The sequence below is a fragment of the Bombus fervidus genome, chromosome 4, assembly GCF_041682495.2.
Source record: "Bombus fervidus isolate BK054 chromosome 4, iyBomFerv1, whole genome shotgun sequence".
NCBI lineage: Eukaryota > Metazoa > Arthropoda > Insecta > Hymenoptera > Apidae > Bombus > Bombus fervidus.
The window spans coordinates 13,215,867-13,230,563 of NC_091520.1; the positions used below are offsets into that span (position 1 = coordinate 13,215,867).

At 47.4% G+C, this 14,697-nt stretch overlaps 1 protein-coding gene across 5 annotated transcripts in view; it reads left to right on the top strand.

Annotated features, from left to right (window-relative positions):
- Positions 1-14,697, top strand: part of Vn (membrane-bound neuregulin protein vein) — a 199,964-nt gene that overhangs the window by 158,015 nt on the left and 27,252 nt on the right. Inside the window, exon 5 of one of the 5 annotated variants that reach the window (XM_072002847.1) lies at positions 1,648-1,810. The exons of the other annotated variants lie outside the window; for them this stretch is intronic. Within the exon in view, the coding sequence (XP_071858948.1) occupies positions 1,648-1,726 (79 nt within the window). The 3' untranslated portion in view covers positions 1,727-1,810. Of the gene's footprint in view, positions 1-1,647; positions 1,811-14,697 lie in introns of those variants that run through there. 5 annotated transcript variants of the gene reach the window in all.

A 14,697-nucleotide genomic window follows, 5' to 3' on the forward strand; every position in this document is an offset into this window, starting at 1 on the left:
ATTAGCCGCTCGATTAATCGCGAAGGAACACGTTTTTTGGCGCGCGTTCTGCCAGTTCTTTCTGCCGGTCGAGTTACTTCTGTTCGTGTTAAAAATCACAGCCAGAAAAAGCGAGCGAGAAAGAAGAAGGGAAAGAGAGATAGATAGATAGAGAGAGAGAGAGAGAGAGAGAGAGAGAGAGAGATAGGTGGAAAAAGTTGGCCAATATCAAAGCAAACACTCGCCGAGGCAACATTTCCCCCGATTCTGGCAAACACTCGACTCGTTAATTTCAACGAAACGAGTGGAAATGCGAGGCGGGACTACTTGCTTCTGCGAACCTATACGCGTCGCTATTATTCCAGCGACGTGGCCAACTTCCCGTCGTTTCCTCTTCGCTCTCCCTCGTTCTTTCTTTTCTACGCGTCGCGGAAACCTGCAAACGAAGGTTCAACTTTGTCGGACAACTACGCCGCGTGCCACGCCGCGCCACGTCGCGCGAAAAAAAGCACTGCTCAACGAGTGACAATGGTCTTTTTGTCGGTGCGCTTTGACGTTGATTAGCCGCTCGTTAAATAAATTCGAAGGACGAGAAAGCCAAGAAAAAGGCGAGCAGCGCGGAAAGAGAGCGGAGAGGCTAAAGGGAAACACTGTGGTCTATGGAGTGAGTCTCAACCAACACCGCACTGCCATCGGTTGACGAGGGTTTATTGGCTTTATCGAGGAATCAGGTCGTCCCCGGAGGAACATGGGCCGAGAGAAAAAAGAAACGTCCGATGGAAAGAATGGACAATGGACAAATGAGCGTACAGCGAGCATTGTCTACTTGCATGCAACCAACTAGGGCACAAACAGAACACAGATACACGTTCGTATTCTATTATTCGTACGACCATGGAAAATGAGTTGCTTCGTACGAGAAACGCGAGTCCCATAAATACGAAATTTCGATAGCGACTCTTTCGGTAAGCGTTAGTTATTAGGTCGTGCGTACGTTTCCACGCGAGATAAAGGATGTCGTTTCGAATTTGCTGAATTGGACCGCCGCGCGAATCTTCCTTCCCAGTGGCACCGGCTGCAACTCTACGTATTCCTTTCGGTTGTTCATAATAAATCACAGCTCGTATCTCGAGAATCCTCGATTTATGGATTTCCAGTGACTCGTCTTTTCGCGGAATAAATTTTCCCTCGCGACCGTGATTCCGATAAACTCGCTATAACCCGGCTCGAAATCGTCGTCGGTAAGAAGCAGCGTTAAAGGGCAAGAGAGGAGCAAAGACGCGTACGACCTACTAAAAAGCGAACAGGATCGTCTGGATCGACGATCGAGAGTACAGAGAAGAGAGGTCGAGAGTGGCTCGCAGGGTCGATGGCCCAGTTTGAAGTCGTACCGCAAAATTCGAGCGCGTAGAACCGACGATAGTCGGTGTCGCGAATCGAGCATCCAGTTTATCGCAGCTGGGTCCCATCGCTGCTGCCTCCACCACCCTTTCCAATCCCTTTTGCAGTCAGCCTCGCGGCACTTCACCAAAATACACGGCAAATGCAAAGCTTTCGCGCTCACCCAGCTCTGGGAGGATGCTCGTAAATCTCGCTGCTCGAGACACTTCATCTCGTACCCTCGATCCATTCAATTCCCGCCTCCACCTGTACAACCTGTGATTCCAGACGAGGACATTTGCCACGAAGACTCCGATATTCTGATATCGAAAGACGCCGAAAACCAAGTGCTTTCTTTTCGCTTTGATTTATTCCACGGCGAGACTCTGTCGCATCTTTCCACCGATTTCTCATCGGAACGTTTTAAAACGTACGTGACAAGCGAACGAGGAAATTTCCCCCGACCAAGTGAATTCCTTTCGCGGCCAAGCCGTTCAACGCCTAAGTGACAGGTAAGCGAGTGCAACGAGGTTTCGTCGCATAAAATACGCGCATGGTGCGTGCACGCTATTCCCTGCTATTATATGGCGTATATCGATGAAACATTTGAAACGCGTATTTCTATCGAAATATCGAATGTCGGATGGTACAACGGTCGATCCATCGTTGAAGGGAAATTCGACAGCAGAGATCGCCAGGATAATTCGAGAAAGGCTGAAAAGCTGACGCGCTGCGATAACGCTATTCGCGACAGATAAGTTTGGTAAAAAACGAATTATTGAAGCGAAACGACTAGGTCGTCCCAACCTGTCTGGCAGAAGCTGAAGAAAGGACGCGAAGAAAGAGCGAAAAACAGCCTCTGATATCCACTGCTTGGCGCTGTCGGCCTCTCGTGCTGACTTTTTTCTTCGTCGAGTCGTTTCCGTATAACCCTGGCCCATATACGACAACTGACGACCGCGTCTCTCGAATTTCAACTTGCACACGCACAAAAGCTGTCGCACAAAGTGGACCGACGCGACGCATAGCTGGTACCGCCCGCTCGCCACCGAATCTCTCCGGATACGAATTCTTCCCTTTTAGATGCTCGTTATTTTAACGGAAAGAGCCGAGCTTTTGTATGAAAATGTAGACCACACTACGACATCGACCGACTTCAACGCCGACATTTTCTATACGCTATCGTGCTAACAGCGACATCCGCGACAGCCGACGGTTCGATCTGCGTTTAATCGATGGAGATTCTTAGCGAGATATCTTTCGTCTTTGAAATCGTCATACCGAACTTAATCTCGAGGATGGATCGCGTCGATGGATAAAGAGACCGCGTTGTAATTTGCAGATTCGAAGCGAGAAAAACGAAGGGTTGATGCGTCCGATTTATCCAGCTGCTGCATTGTACGAAACGGGACAAAAGTACGGAGGGACTAAAGAAACCGACTAAAAAGTTAAAATAATGGATGGACAGATTCGCGAGACGCGTAAAGCGTGCATTTTCGGCGTTTTACTTGGCCCATATTTTTCATGAGTTGCAAGGAAAAAAAGAGGAAGAGTGAGCGAGCGATGTCACATATAATACGACGCTGTTAGTTTGCATTACGTTGGAGCAACGGTTTATAACGCGCCCCCTGTCGTCCCGCTGTTTGTCTTCGCGTTTTTCCAGGGCAAACACGCAACTTCGGGCGAACAGATCTAATGGAACGGAACAAAAGCGAAAGAAAAAATGCACGTCCTCGAGAGGAAACAATAAGAATCAACGGAGAAAGCGGCGGCGGCCTCTGAACGACGCTATGGACGTCTTAATAGAACTCGAAATCCCGTTTAGAGTTGTGAGTAAAATGGCATATACCTATACATTTAAATTGGAGTTTTCGTTTGAATTTCATGTAGGCGTTAAATTAAAACCGATGAAAGCTGGCGCACGGCTTCTGCTAGCGAGTCTCGCTTTTCGTTTCCCTTTGCCACGGATTCCGTTCGCGCTCGTTTGAAAAGGCTCGCTAATAAAGACGATGAAAATTACGAGGCAGATGAGTCTTTTTAAAAGGAAAATAACTTTGGAAGAAGATTACGTCGATGCGGCAAAAGGGACGATCCGCCAGCGTAGTGGCGTAGTATCAAAATTCCATCAACGATTTCTCTTCAAATTTCCGAGCATAATAAGCTCGGTGAAATCGCGGCGGTGACGTCCATACGAAACGATAACGACACCGCGAGACAGTGCATCAACGTCGGTGAAAAATTAATCGGGTCGCGAGAATTCATTAGTACTCGAAATTCAATTAATCTACTCGTGGTTTCTGCTCGTTTCTGCTCGAGATGCTTCGGCGATTCACGACACGTGGTACGCGGTCGCGTGTCTGCCACGAATAACGAGAGAAAAATGAAACGTACGGTAAAGTGAAATCGCACGAGTTTACGTGTCTGCTATAACGTTCCCGCTGGAACGCAACGAGAGGAAGCTTCCAGCGAAAGAGCTCGTGCTGCGGAGTTACAGGGAACGAAGAGCAGTCAGACATCGGATTCCTTGACGACCGCAAGACGTAACGTGCAGACCGGCTCGGCGTTCAGGGACATTTAACATTCAGACCACGAGCCGGAAACGTTCGAAGCCGATCAGCGATTAGTTTGGCATAGTTCGAACTTTCGGAATGCGATCACCATTCGTTTCCCGGCCGCTGCGTATATTCTCCAATCGTGACTACCGTAAAACTCCGACTTTAATCTCGCCCCTATCCCGACATCTTAGATCCGCGTATTCGAGAGAACAATTCCCAGAAACCGACGGAGAAGAGGACAAACTCGAGCTGTCCTAGTTGGTCCACTGCGATCACGTAAAACCGCGAAAATACGAGGCGCTCGGCCCCAATTTTCCGGAACTGCCTGAGAAACCACTAGCTTATTGTCTCTTCGGGTGCACCGAGTGCCGACTAAATTCAACGTGTCTGCCGCAGACGGTTTACTACGAGAGGAACGATCAGGCTCCGCATTCCCGCGCGGTAGAGTGCCGTGTCCTCGAGACGCGCGGACGTGGAACCCGTACTTCCGAAGAACCGCGGAACGCGTCGCTTTGACCGAGAAAACGGTTAATGCGCGAACACCGCCCATTCGTAGCTGGTCCTTCGCGTTCGTAATCGAGTGTTCGCAAGAGCGCCTCGAAATGCCGGAGTCGGGGAAACTCAACAACAGCCCTTTCAACCCCTATTTACAATGCAACGGCCTCCGTAATTTACCGGGCGAGCAGTACGCGAACCGATAAACGCGCCGCTGTATTGCCTTGCTCCTGGCTTGACAAATACAACGCTTACGCACATATATAGACGCGAGCACGGTTTATGGGGCCACGTAATACTCTCGCAAAATAGTTACAGCTCGTATCGAAACACGAAGGTCTCGCGACGATTTCGCCGACTCAATTAACCGCTTGGTAGCTTACTTGCATCGTAACGCCATTCCCTTGAGGTTACAACCGCTGCCGCGGTCTACATTATTCTTGCCAAGGAAATTTTAATTTTCATACGTGTCAGGAGATTCGTCTGCTCGTTAAAGAAGAGCTGCGTGAAAGTCTTGGTGTTGGTCTTGCGAGACCTACCAATTATATGTGCGCGTTCGTAGTTAACGTAATCTACCTTCTCTGTGTGAATTGCAAACGCTAACACCCTTGTTTCCTGAGCGATGAATACATTAAAAATAATGTCGGCGATAAAAAAAAGTAATAATAATAATTATCGGAAGGTTAAGCAAGTAGGACATTATAACGCATAGTGGCACGTGATGATTATGAAAATTTTTTGTCGGATGGCCGATACGAACGCGTCGAACATCCCCATATACCGTTTGCCTCCTATCGTCCCTCGTATCGAACGTATAAATATCGTTCACGTGACACGGTGTACGAGCCCTGCAATTGCGGGAAACACCCTCTAGAAAACACATCGGCTTGTCTGAAAATCAGCCTCTCGTGCTCTGGGCGACATAAATTTCTTCTACGTCTGAGATATAAAAAATATTGCCACGGGAAGGGAAACGAGTTTATCGTTGCGGGAACAGAGAGACGATGGATTCGTAAAGCCACGAGAATTCTGATTTAGTTTGCGGAACGATTCTACCTTCTGCCACGATTTATTCGGGCAATACGCGTGGATTTCTCGACGGTCAGATCCTCCAACTTTAAAAACGTCCTTTGTTTTTTTGTCACGGCAAACTTTTCCAACTCGATCGACGAGAGAAAAGTGGTTTCCGTAAGCTGATTTGAAGGCGCGTTACACCGCGCCACGTTCAAAGTACAAAAAGCTTCGTTAAGCCGTTCGGAATCTCGAAACACTCGCCGAAAAACCGGACCAACTCGTAGGCAAGATCACCATGACGCCTGGCCACGGAGAGGCGCGTTTCTTTGTGTGTTCACGGGGGTGAACCTCGTTAAAATTGAATCGAGTCCCTCGTGAAAACTTAAGTAACCGGTTCTTCCGTGCAACCTAATAATTCATCCTGAGGGTTACTTTTCCGTATCTTCGTGTTGAAGGTAGTGATGGGCATTCATGCCTCTTCCGTCTCGAGCAATTTTCTTGCGTAAAAATTCAAACGTCGAAGAAGATCGTAGAATCCGAAAGACCTCGATGTTTCCCGGTCAAACTGAAATGGAAATTTTAATGAACGTAACGGATAGGAAGCGTCTGAATTTGGAAAGTGTAGTAACGCCTTAAAATCGAATCAGATCGTTTTGAAGCTGTCGCTATCCGGCGGAAGCTCTTTTCAATCTTTGCGTCGTAGGTTGGTTCGACGAAAGGCGAGGTTTTGCAGGTCCAAAGGGCGGCTTATGAATGGGCAATTAATCCACGAAAACCACAGGCACGTCACCCTCGGTGCTTGCGTGCTCCGTTACGCCGCCGTAAGCCACCTAAAATCCAGTCGTCCACCCGCCATCGTACACTGTATTATTCAAGGAGCGCCGCTTTGCATCTCTTCCCTTTCCCTTTATTTCTCTCTCCCTCTTTCTGATAATGATTTATTTAGCCATGCAGCATACGTAAATAAGAGACACACATTAGCCGCAACTAAGCCGGCAGCCGTATATTCCTCTGGAAAGGGAGCGAGATTATCTTTGCGACTCTTAATGATGTTACGTGATATCTTTACTCGGTCGAAGCTTCGGGAAGAGCTACGGGGTCCGACGCAATGAAATATTGGACGTTCTCTTTGTATTGTTCCGTTTGCGAATTCACCAGGGTTACCAAGCGACATCTCTACAACTGTGATACGTCCCAATGTAGCTCGTCAAGCGACCAATGGGGATGAAATTAATAAAAGCGCGACGCGCATAAGCGTTCAAATTGCGAGGATCCCTTCATGCCCCAAACAGCCGTACAACACGCCAACTCGTGACATATAATTAAACTATCATCTCCATATTCATGCCGGCCAAAGCAAACTTCCATACTCATCCATATACATTGCTAAACAATTGTCGGTCACCTATTTGCATTTAGGTTACAGTCTTCATTAACCGGGCCGGTGCTCGCACATTAAAACGCGAAAATTTTTATGATTCTCTCTATTCTCCCCTTTTCTCTCTCTCTCCCTCTCTCTTTTTCCCCTCGCGCGTGTATCGCGTTCGTAGTGTCGTTGACTTTTAAAAAATTCTCGCGAATCACGCCAAGCTCCCTTATCGATATCGACGTTCTAGCAACCCATTTCACCGCAAAGAAATCCGCACACTGTATAGCCTCCTATCGCCTACAGACGACGTTCCCTTAACTGAGAGAGAGAGAGAGAGAAGAGAGGCGGAAGAAAAAGGAAGAGAAACGGAACGCAAATCGAAACGTCAGTAGTGAATGGCGTTTCAGTAACCCACTCGATGTACCCCTAACCCGATCCACTTAGTCGACCCCCGGTACGCGCGTCGCGAGGAAATCTTCGACGCGTGTCGGCGACACTCTCTCCCTTTGCCGGAATCGGCTTTGCGAAAACTTCAGCCGTTGTGGAAAATCGCTGGGAAGGATGTCGCGAACGCGCAACCGACACGATAACGCGTTTTGACACGTAAAACTCTGGCAAATCGGCACTCGCGCTCGTTTCCACGTCGCACCAACGACCAAAATATACGCTGGGATGGTCGAACGATGGAAAAGAAGGGAACTACCGGTACGACGAACAACGACGAAGAAGAGTTACGCTCCTGTCTGAACGTGTCGTGTCTTCTCGCGAAGACAAAATAGAGCTTCGTCTCACCTCTTGGCGCCCCGTTGCCGTTTCTGGTTTCGCGCGAAATCTTTGTCGTCGCTGCTTTTTCCGGACGCGCAGCCAACCTAAACAAGTCGCTACCGTTCACAGCCTTAAAACTATATCGAACGGTTCTCGCGATTTTCCGGAAGTCTTTCCTTTACATTATAACGCGCTTCCTTCTGTCGCAAATATTTATATCAAACGTTCGAATTTATACCGATTCAGCAACGCAATGATATCAATCGAAAATATCGAGCGAGCCAATAATTCGAGCGCTGTAGAGAAACTATGAGAACATCCTCCGCCACATTTTTTCACGGCACAGAGGTGGCTGTGGGGGAAATTTTATTGCGTCGTGGAAAAACGTCGGCCTGGCATTACGGCGCGTATTGATTTCTCCGCAGGGCAGAAAAATAAATAACATAACTGGCAGGGCGAAATTAAAGCCCTCCGCTGAGAGAGGTCGCGCGCACGTCGATGATTTTGATCGCGTCCGGGGGAAATTTGCATGAAGAACGCGCGACGACTAGCGACCAAACGCAAAGCCGCGAGCACGAGGTGTCGGTGTCTCGCGTTACAGTCCTGGACGAACTCGTCTTCTTCGCGAAGAGAAAATAAAATTTGGCTTCTCTGAGCCCGTCGGTCGCGCGGAAGCTCGGATCAAGCTTTTTTTCTCGCGACGCGGTAGCACGGCAGACAAGACGGTACCGTGGCCACGGCTAGCCAAAACATTCGAGACTTGATCGCGAGCCAAAAATCTCATCGCACCGCCAAAAAGATACACCTGGCCCATGGTGGAGAGCGTCGAGTCACGGGAAAAGGAGGGAAACGATTCTATTTTTCTCGATCTCACGCCCGGCTTTCGTTCGCCCGGCGCAGCACGGCGCCATCCTAACCCCTCGCGCGCTGCCTCTCGACGTTTCACGTATTCTCGCGTAGCGGTGAATTCGCGCCGCACCGTGTCGCATCGGCCGCGATCAATTCCATAATGAACGGTAGCCTGCTTTCAACCAGATGTCTGTAATTATCAGAATGCGAACGTCCCTCGCAATCGTTCATTCCCCTTTAAAAAATCGATCGCTTTACGGGATACGATCCATTATTCGCCGCTAATATTTACAAACCTGTTTTTACCGAGTCTGTCGCTCTCTTCGCCCGACGAACTTTTATTAATATTGGGCGATATCACCGTGATCGGCATGTTCATCGACGGTCATGCATTTCGTGTGCATTTTAATAAATTCAAAGCTCGGCCATTGGAGCCGCACGTTAACGCACGCTCGAACCCTTTGTGCACGTATTTTCCTCGCAACGCGGCTCGCGTATTCCATTATCATAGATTCTACTGGCAGATGCCACGGGACAACGTTCGTTGATCTCTACGCGTGCTTGTCCTTTCGCATCGACGAAATTCGATACTTTTGCGAAAACAATTTTGAAATACGTACCTATAGCCATTCTTTCGCAAAGTAAAAATTATGAGAATGAGAAAATGTTATTCCCGAGTGTTCGAGAGAGATCGTGTACTTTGTTACGACTCGAAATAACACGCCTTCCTTTTCTATCTCTGAACTTCGGCGTACCTCATGGTTCATAATTTAATTAAGGATTATGCCAGAAAATGAGAATCGTAAGCATGCACTGTTCCACGCGAAGTCGCTGTATGTATTTCTCCCAAAGGTGTGTAACTCCCCGAAAAAATCTGAAAAAAATGGAACAGCCGCGTTGAAAGCTTCTCCGAGCTTTCGCCGGTCTTTGTTCAGGAATGGAAAATACGGCTACTGACCGAACGTTACTAATCCATCGGATTATCGTCGAACGATCGCTTTCTTCGCGCTTGATTTATACCGGCACGCTTGCCGGTAAAGATAGATTTACACCTCGTGAAGTTTAAAAGCACCTTCCTACCGGCTCAATGTCCCTCGGGCTAGATTATATCGATGTCGAATTACGTAAGCTCTCCATCATCCCCCTGCTAACCCCCTGCAAGCCATCGCGAATGCGAGAAAAAAGAATAAGGGAAGGGAAAAAAGCATTTTAACAAACGATTAAAACCAAGATAGCGGAACGAATTTTTCTTATTCTCGAATATCGAACGCGTGCCGCGAGCGATCGTATTCGATTTATTTAATTCTCCTGTAATAATGAAACATTCTGGGAATAAAAAGAAGTCGTAGTCATACGATTCTTATCTTTACGACGAGCGAACTCTAGTCAGCGCTTTTGGCTTCTCTCGATCAGAGACACCATTCCGAAGTAAAAAAGCTGAAGTATAAAAAAACATAGAACGATAAAGCCGAGCGCACGGAAAGAGGTTCCGCGGATAAATCGATACGGTACAGCCGATCGAAGCTCGAAACGAGTAGATTTTACCTTTCGACGAACGAGTGTCGCGCGACGGAAAAACAGAGGCAAGCGTGTCGATGAACATCGAGAGGAGCGAATAAATTTTTTGAGGCGACAAAGAGTAACGCGGAACGGAAAGGGGGACGCCGGTGGACGACGCGGGGTCGAAATATAAAAAGAACTTGCGACCCTTTTGCCACTCGAGATACGTGCAACTCCGATACGAAATTTATAGTCGAATTACAGCTGGCTACCGGAGATAGTTGTCCGAAACCAGAGGAAAAAATGAATCGACAGCCAGACGAAACAAATCTGTTGGACCTAATAAAAACGGAAACGGCTGAATATTCCATCGTGCCGCATTCCCTCGTAGCATCGAGGCTGGTTTCAAGTTGGTGCATATGGCGTTTTCCTTTCGCGCGATCGTTCGAACTGTCGAAATAGAATCTGATAAAGGCAGACCATGAATGAGTTTTCGTTAACGCAGATTCCAGTTAGATCACAGCGTGAGCTTACGAATATTATTTTTGAATCCAATTCTGAATGGAGTTCGCGGTCGTAAATCCGACCGAAAAGGATTCGCGTAACCGCGTCGCACCGATTCTCCGCTGATTCCGGTCTCTAAAAACCGTCTGTCTCGAAAAATCGATAGATTCGACAGTTCGATCGAACGAAATCGCGACACTAGTATGATATTTATATCTTGACCATCGATCAGGGTTTATTATCGCACAATACATAAAATTAAAAACAATTCTGTCGTAAATTTCTGCACGACCATCGTGCAATTAAATCCATTTTGGCGTGAACTACCGACAATGCCAAGAATATATTCGCTTACGCGAGCATGGTTTTTGGGACCTTGCGACAAAGAAATTTCAAACGGAGACGCGAAGAAATCGAGGAAACGCAGAGGTAGGCGATAACGACGATTCGCAAAGGCAGAGCAAAACATTGGCAAGTCGAACCGGCAAGGCGGCACCGTTAGCAACTTAATTAATTAACGTGCATCCCTGCGCATTGCTTGCGCGTTTTACACTCGAAACGCTGACTAATGGCTCCGCTGATTAATACCCCTTGCAGATGTTACGTAGCGATCTAAACATTAAGACCACAATGTCTACAGTCGATTCAACGATTGAATTATCATGGACAAACTGCCAAAGTATTAAAACGTACGCGGCGCTCGTGCCATTCTCCACGTTGTGCATCCGGATTGGCTTTGAATAACAAGTCGCTCCCGTCGGCCGTTATGAATTATGCATACATTGCAAATCTAAAATAGATTGAAAAGATATTCGCAATCGATATTTTCGATTACTTTCGTCGAGGAAACCAACTGAACGATTAACCTTTAAATGATAATACCTACGAACTACTTAGGTTGACTAGAGCTTCCAAACTGTGTCATTTTATTTATCGACGAGGAATAGTTTGCCAAATTATGATCGATACTCACGTTACGCTCGATATATGTATTTCTGTCATTAACGTTCCAACTAGAACCGATATATATATATATTGTCCATCATCGTCGAACGACGTACTCGCAAACGACGTTAAAAGCGAAAACTGAAAAGCATACGGGAGCAATAATTAGCGGAAGCGTCAAGTTGGCGAGGAGAATGGTAAACAACCGTCTCGATTTTATCAATATCTCGGTCGGCGAAGATAACTTTCCGGGTGGATATGTTGACCCAGCGATCGGTGGCGACTCTCTCGGGGCGAAATGTGTAAGGAAGGTTATATAGGAGAGCGAGCGGGGTTTGAAAAGTTAGTTCTGGTGACATATGTGGCCAACACATGTAGAGACGGAAGTTGAGCCGGGATCGGCTAGGACCAGCTAGCTGCGGGCTGCGTGACATTTCCACCCCGTAACTACCTCGAACCGTCGTTTAAGGAAATAGAGCTGTCCGACGCAAACCTGCTTCTCGCCACGGCAACTGGCTTTCAAGGTATGCCAATAAATAGTAATCCAAGGTAAAAGATGCGTAAACCAAGACAAGTCGAAGACGAAAACCAGACATCTTCGTTTAGCTTCTTATTTGATCAACGCTATTCTCGTTTATTTCGGCTAGGAAATGTTTGATTTTGAATCTGAGAGTTGCAATTGCAAAATTTCAATTGAAAATTAGCCTAGTATAACGATAAAAGCGATAGAAAAGCTAATAACGAAAAAGAATTAAATCATCGCGTTCAACGCGCCATCCTTAAAACTGGTAACATTAATAGTCACGGAAAGAGGTGTTTGCTTATTTTGCTGTGTTTCCAACATGCACGTACCACACCGACACGCAGATATTGTCTGTTTAGAAGGCAAAAACATCAGCGTCATTCCGGATTTTAATATCGCTTTACGGGGTACGAAATTAACCGGAATCGGTATCGAGTTCGGTGGACGCGTAAGTCGGCCACGGGAAAATGAATAATAATGAGGGAAAACTCGACGTGGTCTCGTCCACGAGGGTAATAAACGGAAACTTAATCAAACGACTCGTCGCAGCCAGACCAATCCGATCGAAGTGCTTTTCTATGTAGCGTGCGACGTTCCACGGCCACCGATTTTTCAACGCGGATTTCCACTGGATTTCGATCAGTCACGGCCAGCCATTCGAAGTAATTAATCGGTTTCCTGATGCGGCCTACCAATCGGCTTGCCCTCACCAACATCGAATATAAATATTACGAAATCGTGGACGATTCCGCCGGCCGATCGTGACCGCAAATCAGTGCGGCATAGCGAATCCGTGAAACAGCGTATGACGCGATGCGCGGTTACGCTCGCTGATTCGCGTCATCGATGCTCCGATTAAATAATTATTAATAATTACACGCGTTCGCGTGCAATGAACAACGAACAGATATCGACGTCGATTTAATTCACCACCCTTAAGCGTGACACCATTTACATTCGCTGGAGCCGGAGTTGCTTCATGCGACGCGTTCAACAACGCGGTAAAGAGGAAGCTTCGTGGAAACTCGTGTCTCGTGCAAATTAATTCGGGTTGAACACCAGAATATATCGAGAACCCGGCTAATTACGTTGCTCGCGCCGATTCTTAAAGGTTTACTCGGGCCCGGTCGTAGCTTCGTACCGCGCGAAATTCGGTCGTTTCGCTTAATTAAACGCTTCCTTAATTAATTAGAGAAAGATCGAGGACCGTTCGAAGGCTAAACGACGTGCCGCGCCATGGCAAAAGGATACTTGCATGGATCGTAAGTCAACGCTCATAAAATTTTCACCCCCGACTTTATGCGTCCGCCGGCCGTACTCCTCCGGTGCACCAGCACCGTTTTTATTCACCAACATATTCGGAATTTTTCCGGCTGGTCGCTTTATTGAATGTACACCGGCGAAGTTGGACGAAACTTTCTCCACTATATTTTCAACCGCTGAAAAAGTCCATCCCCTCTCGACACAGTTAGACCCACACGACGCTCGAAAACTACCTAAATCTCGTCCTATACGCTGTCTTCTTTCGCGCTGTATATTTAACGTGCGTTTAATTAATCGATTTTCCCGACTAACTGCGTAAAAGAACGTGATCCCTTACTACGAAGTTAGTTCAACTTGCTAATTCGAGATAACGCGACCTCGTTAGCTTTCGAAACTTTGGTTAAATTTTGGTTGGACGTCAACGATCATCGACGAGGGTAACGGTAGAAGCACCGAGCGAAATGTAACCGAGCACCGCATCTAGAAATCGTCGAATCAAGTTTCGTGGTCATCGGTCCAACGGATTCCTACGAATTCCAGCAAATTCGAGTTTCGGCTGATTCGCTTCGGTAAGAACGGAACGGAATAACCGAACTTCCAGGCTGAGGTTATTCAACAGCAGAAATCACCTCTAGCGGCATTCGAGCGTTTTCCTGGTGGCCGGTGCTAACAGGCGATGGCGCAACGATGGAAAATGATCGAGGGTGAATGGCTCTAGCCGACGTCCCAATTTCCCAGACAGTAACCTGTCCCACCAGCTGGCACCCTTCGGGACATCAGGGTTTTCCCTCGTGACCCGGCAGTCACCTTTCCCTCCACCTTCTCCCTCCATCGAATCCTCCCCATCCGTCGCATCCCTCCCCTATCTTTCCATATACCACGTCCGAAGGTTATGGTTCGGCATAAATCTACTTATAACGGCCAGCAACTATTCGTCGACGCTGGACTATTTCACGAGCTCCTTCTTGACATAAACGCGCCACGTAAATCGTGCCTTTTCGATGGACAGGGGTTGGTTACTACCCGGCAACAGCCTATCTAGAAACGTATCTCTCCCCCTCTTCGTTGTTTCCCCGTGCTCTTCGCTTTCTTTCGCCGTTTTTTCGGTCGGTTCATCGATCCGACTACGCGCGATACCACTCCTCCTAGATTAAGGTAATTGAGAGACTGCGAGTAGCTGGTTCGACGTTTTCGCTAATGTAACTATAATTCAGGATGTGGATATTATGAATTCCAGTCCAGAGATTTGACCGCAAATTTCAAGGGGGTTAGAGACCCCGGACAGATGTCGACCAGAGAAACTTCGCGCTAATTACTTGGACTACGATTAACCCTGTGATCGCCATATATCACGATGAGAAGGGTGAACCGTTGAAAGACACCGGATTAAGAATAACGAATCGATTCTTCCTGCCTGCATCGTTCATCAAATGGAGGAACGATTCGCTTGACGGCATCGTTGCTCGAAGAACGATTCCCAATTTTCCCCGACCAGCGATTAAATCGGAAGAGAAAGCAACCCTTTGGCGTTATAGAAACAAACATTCGGACGATTC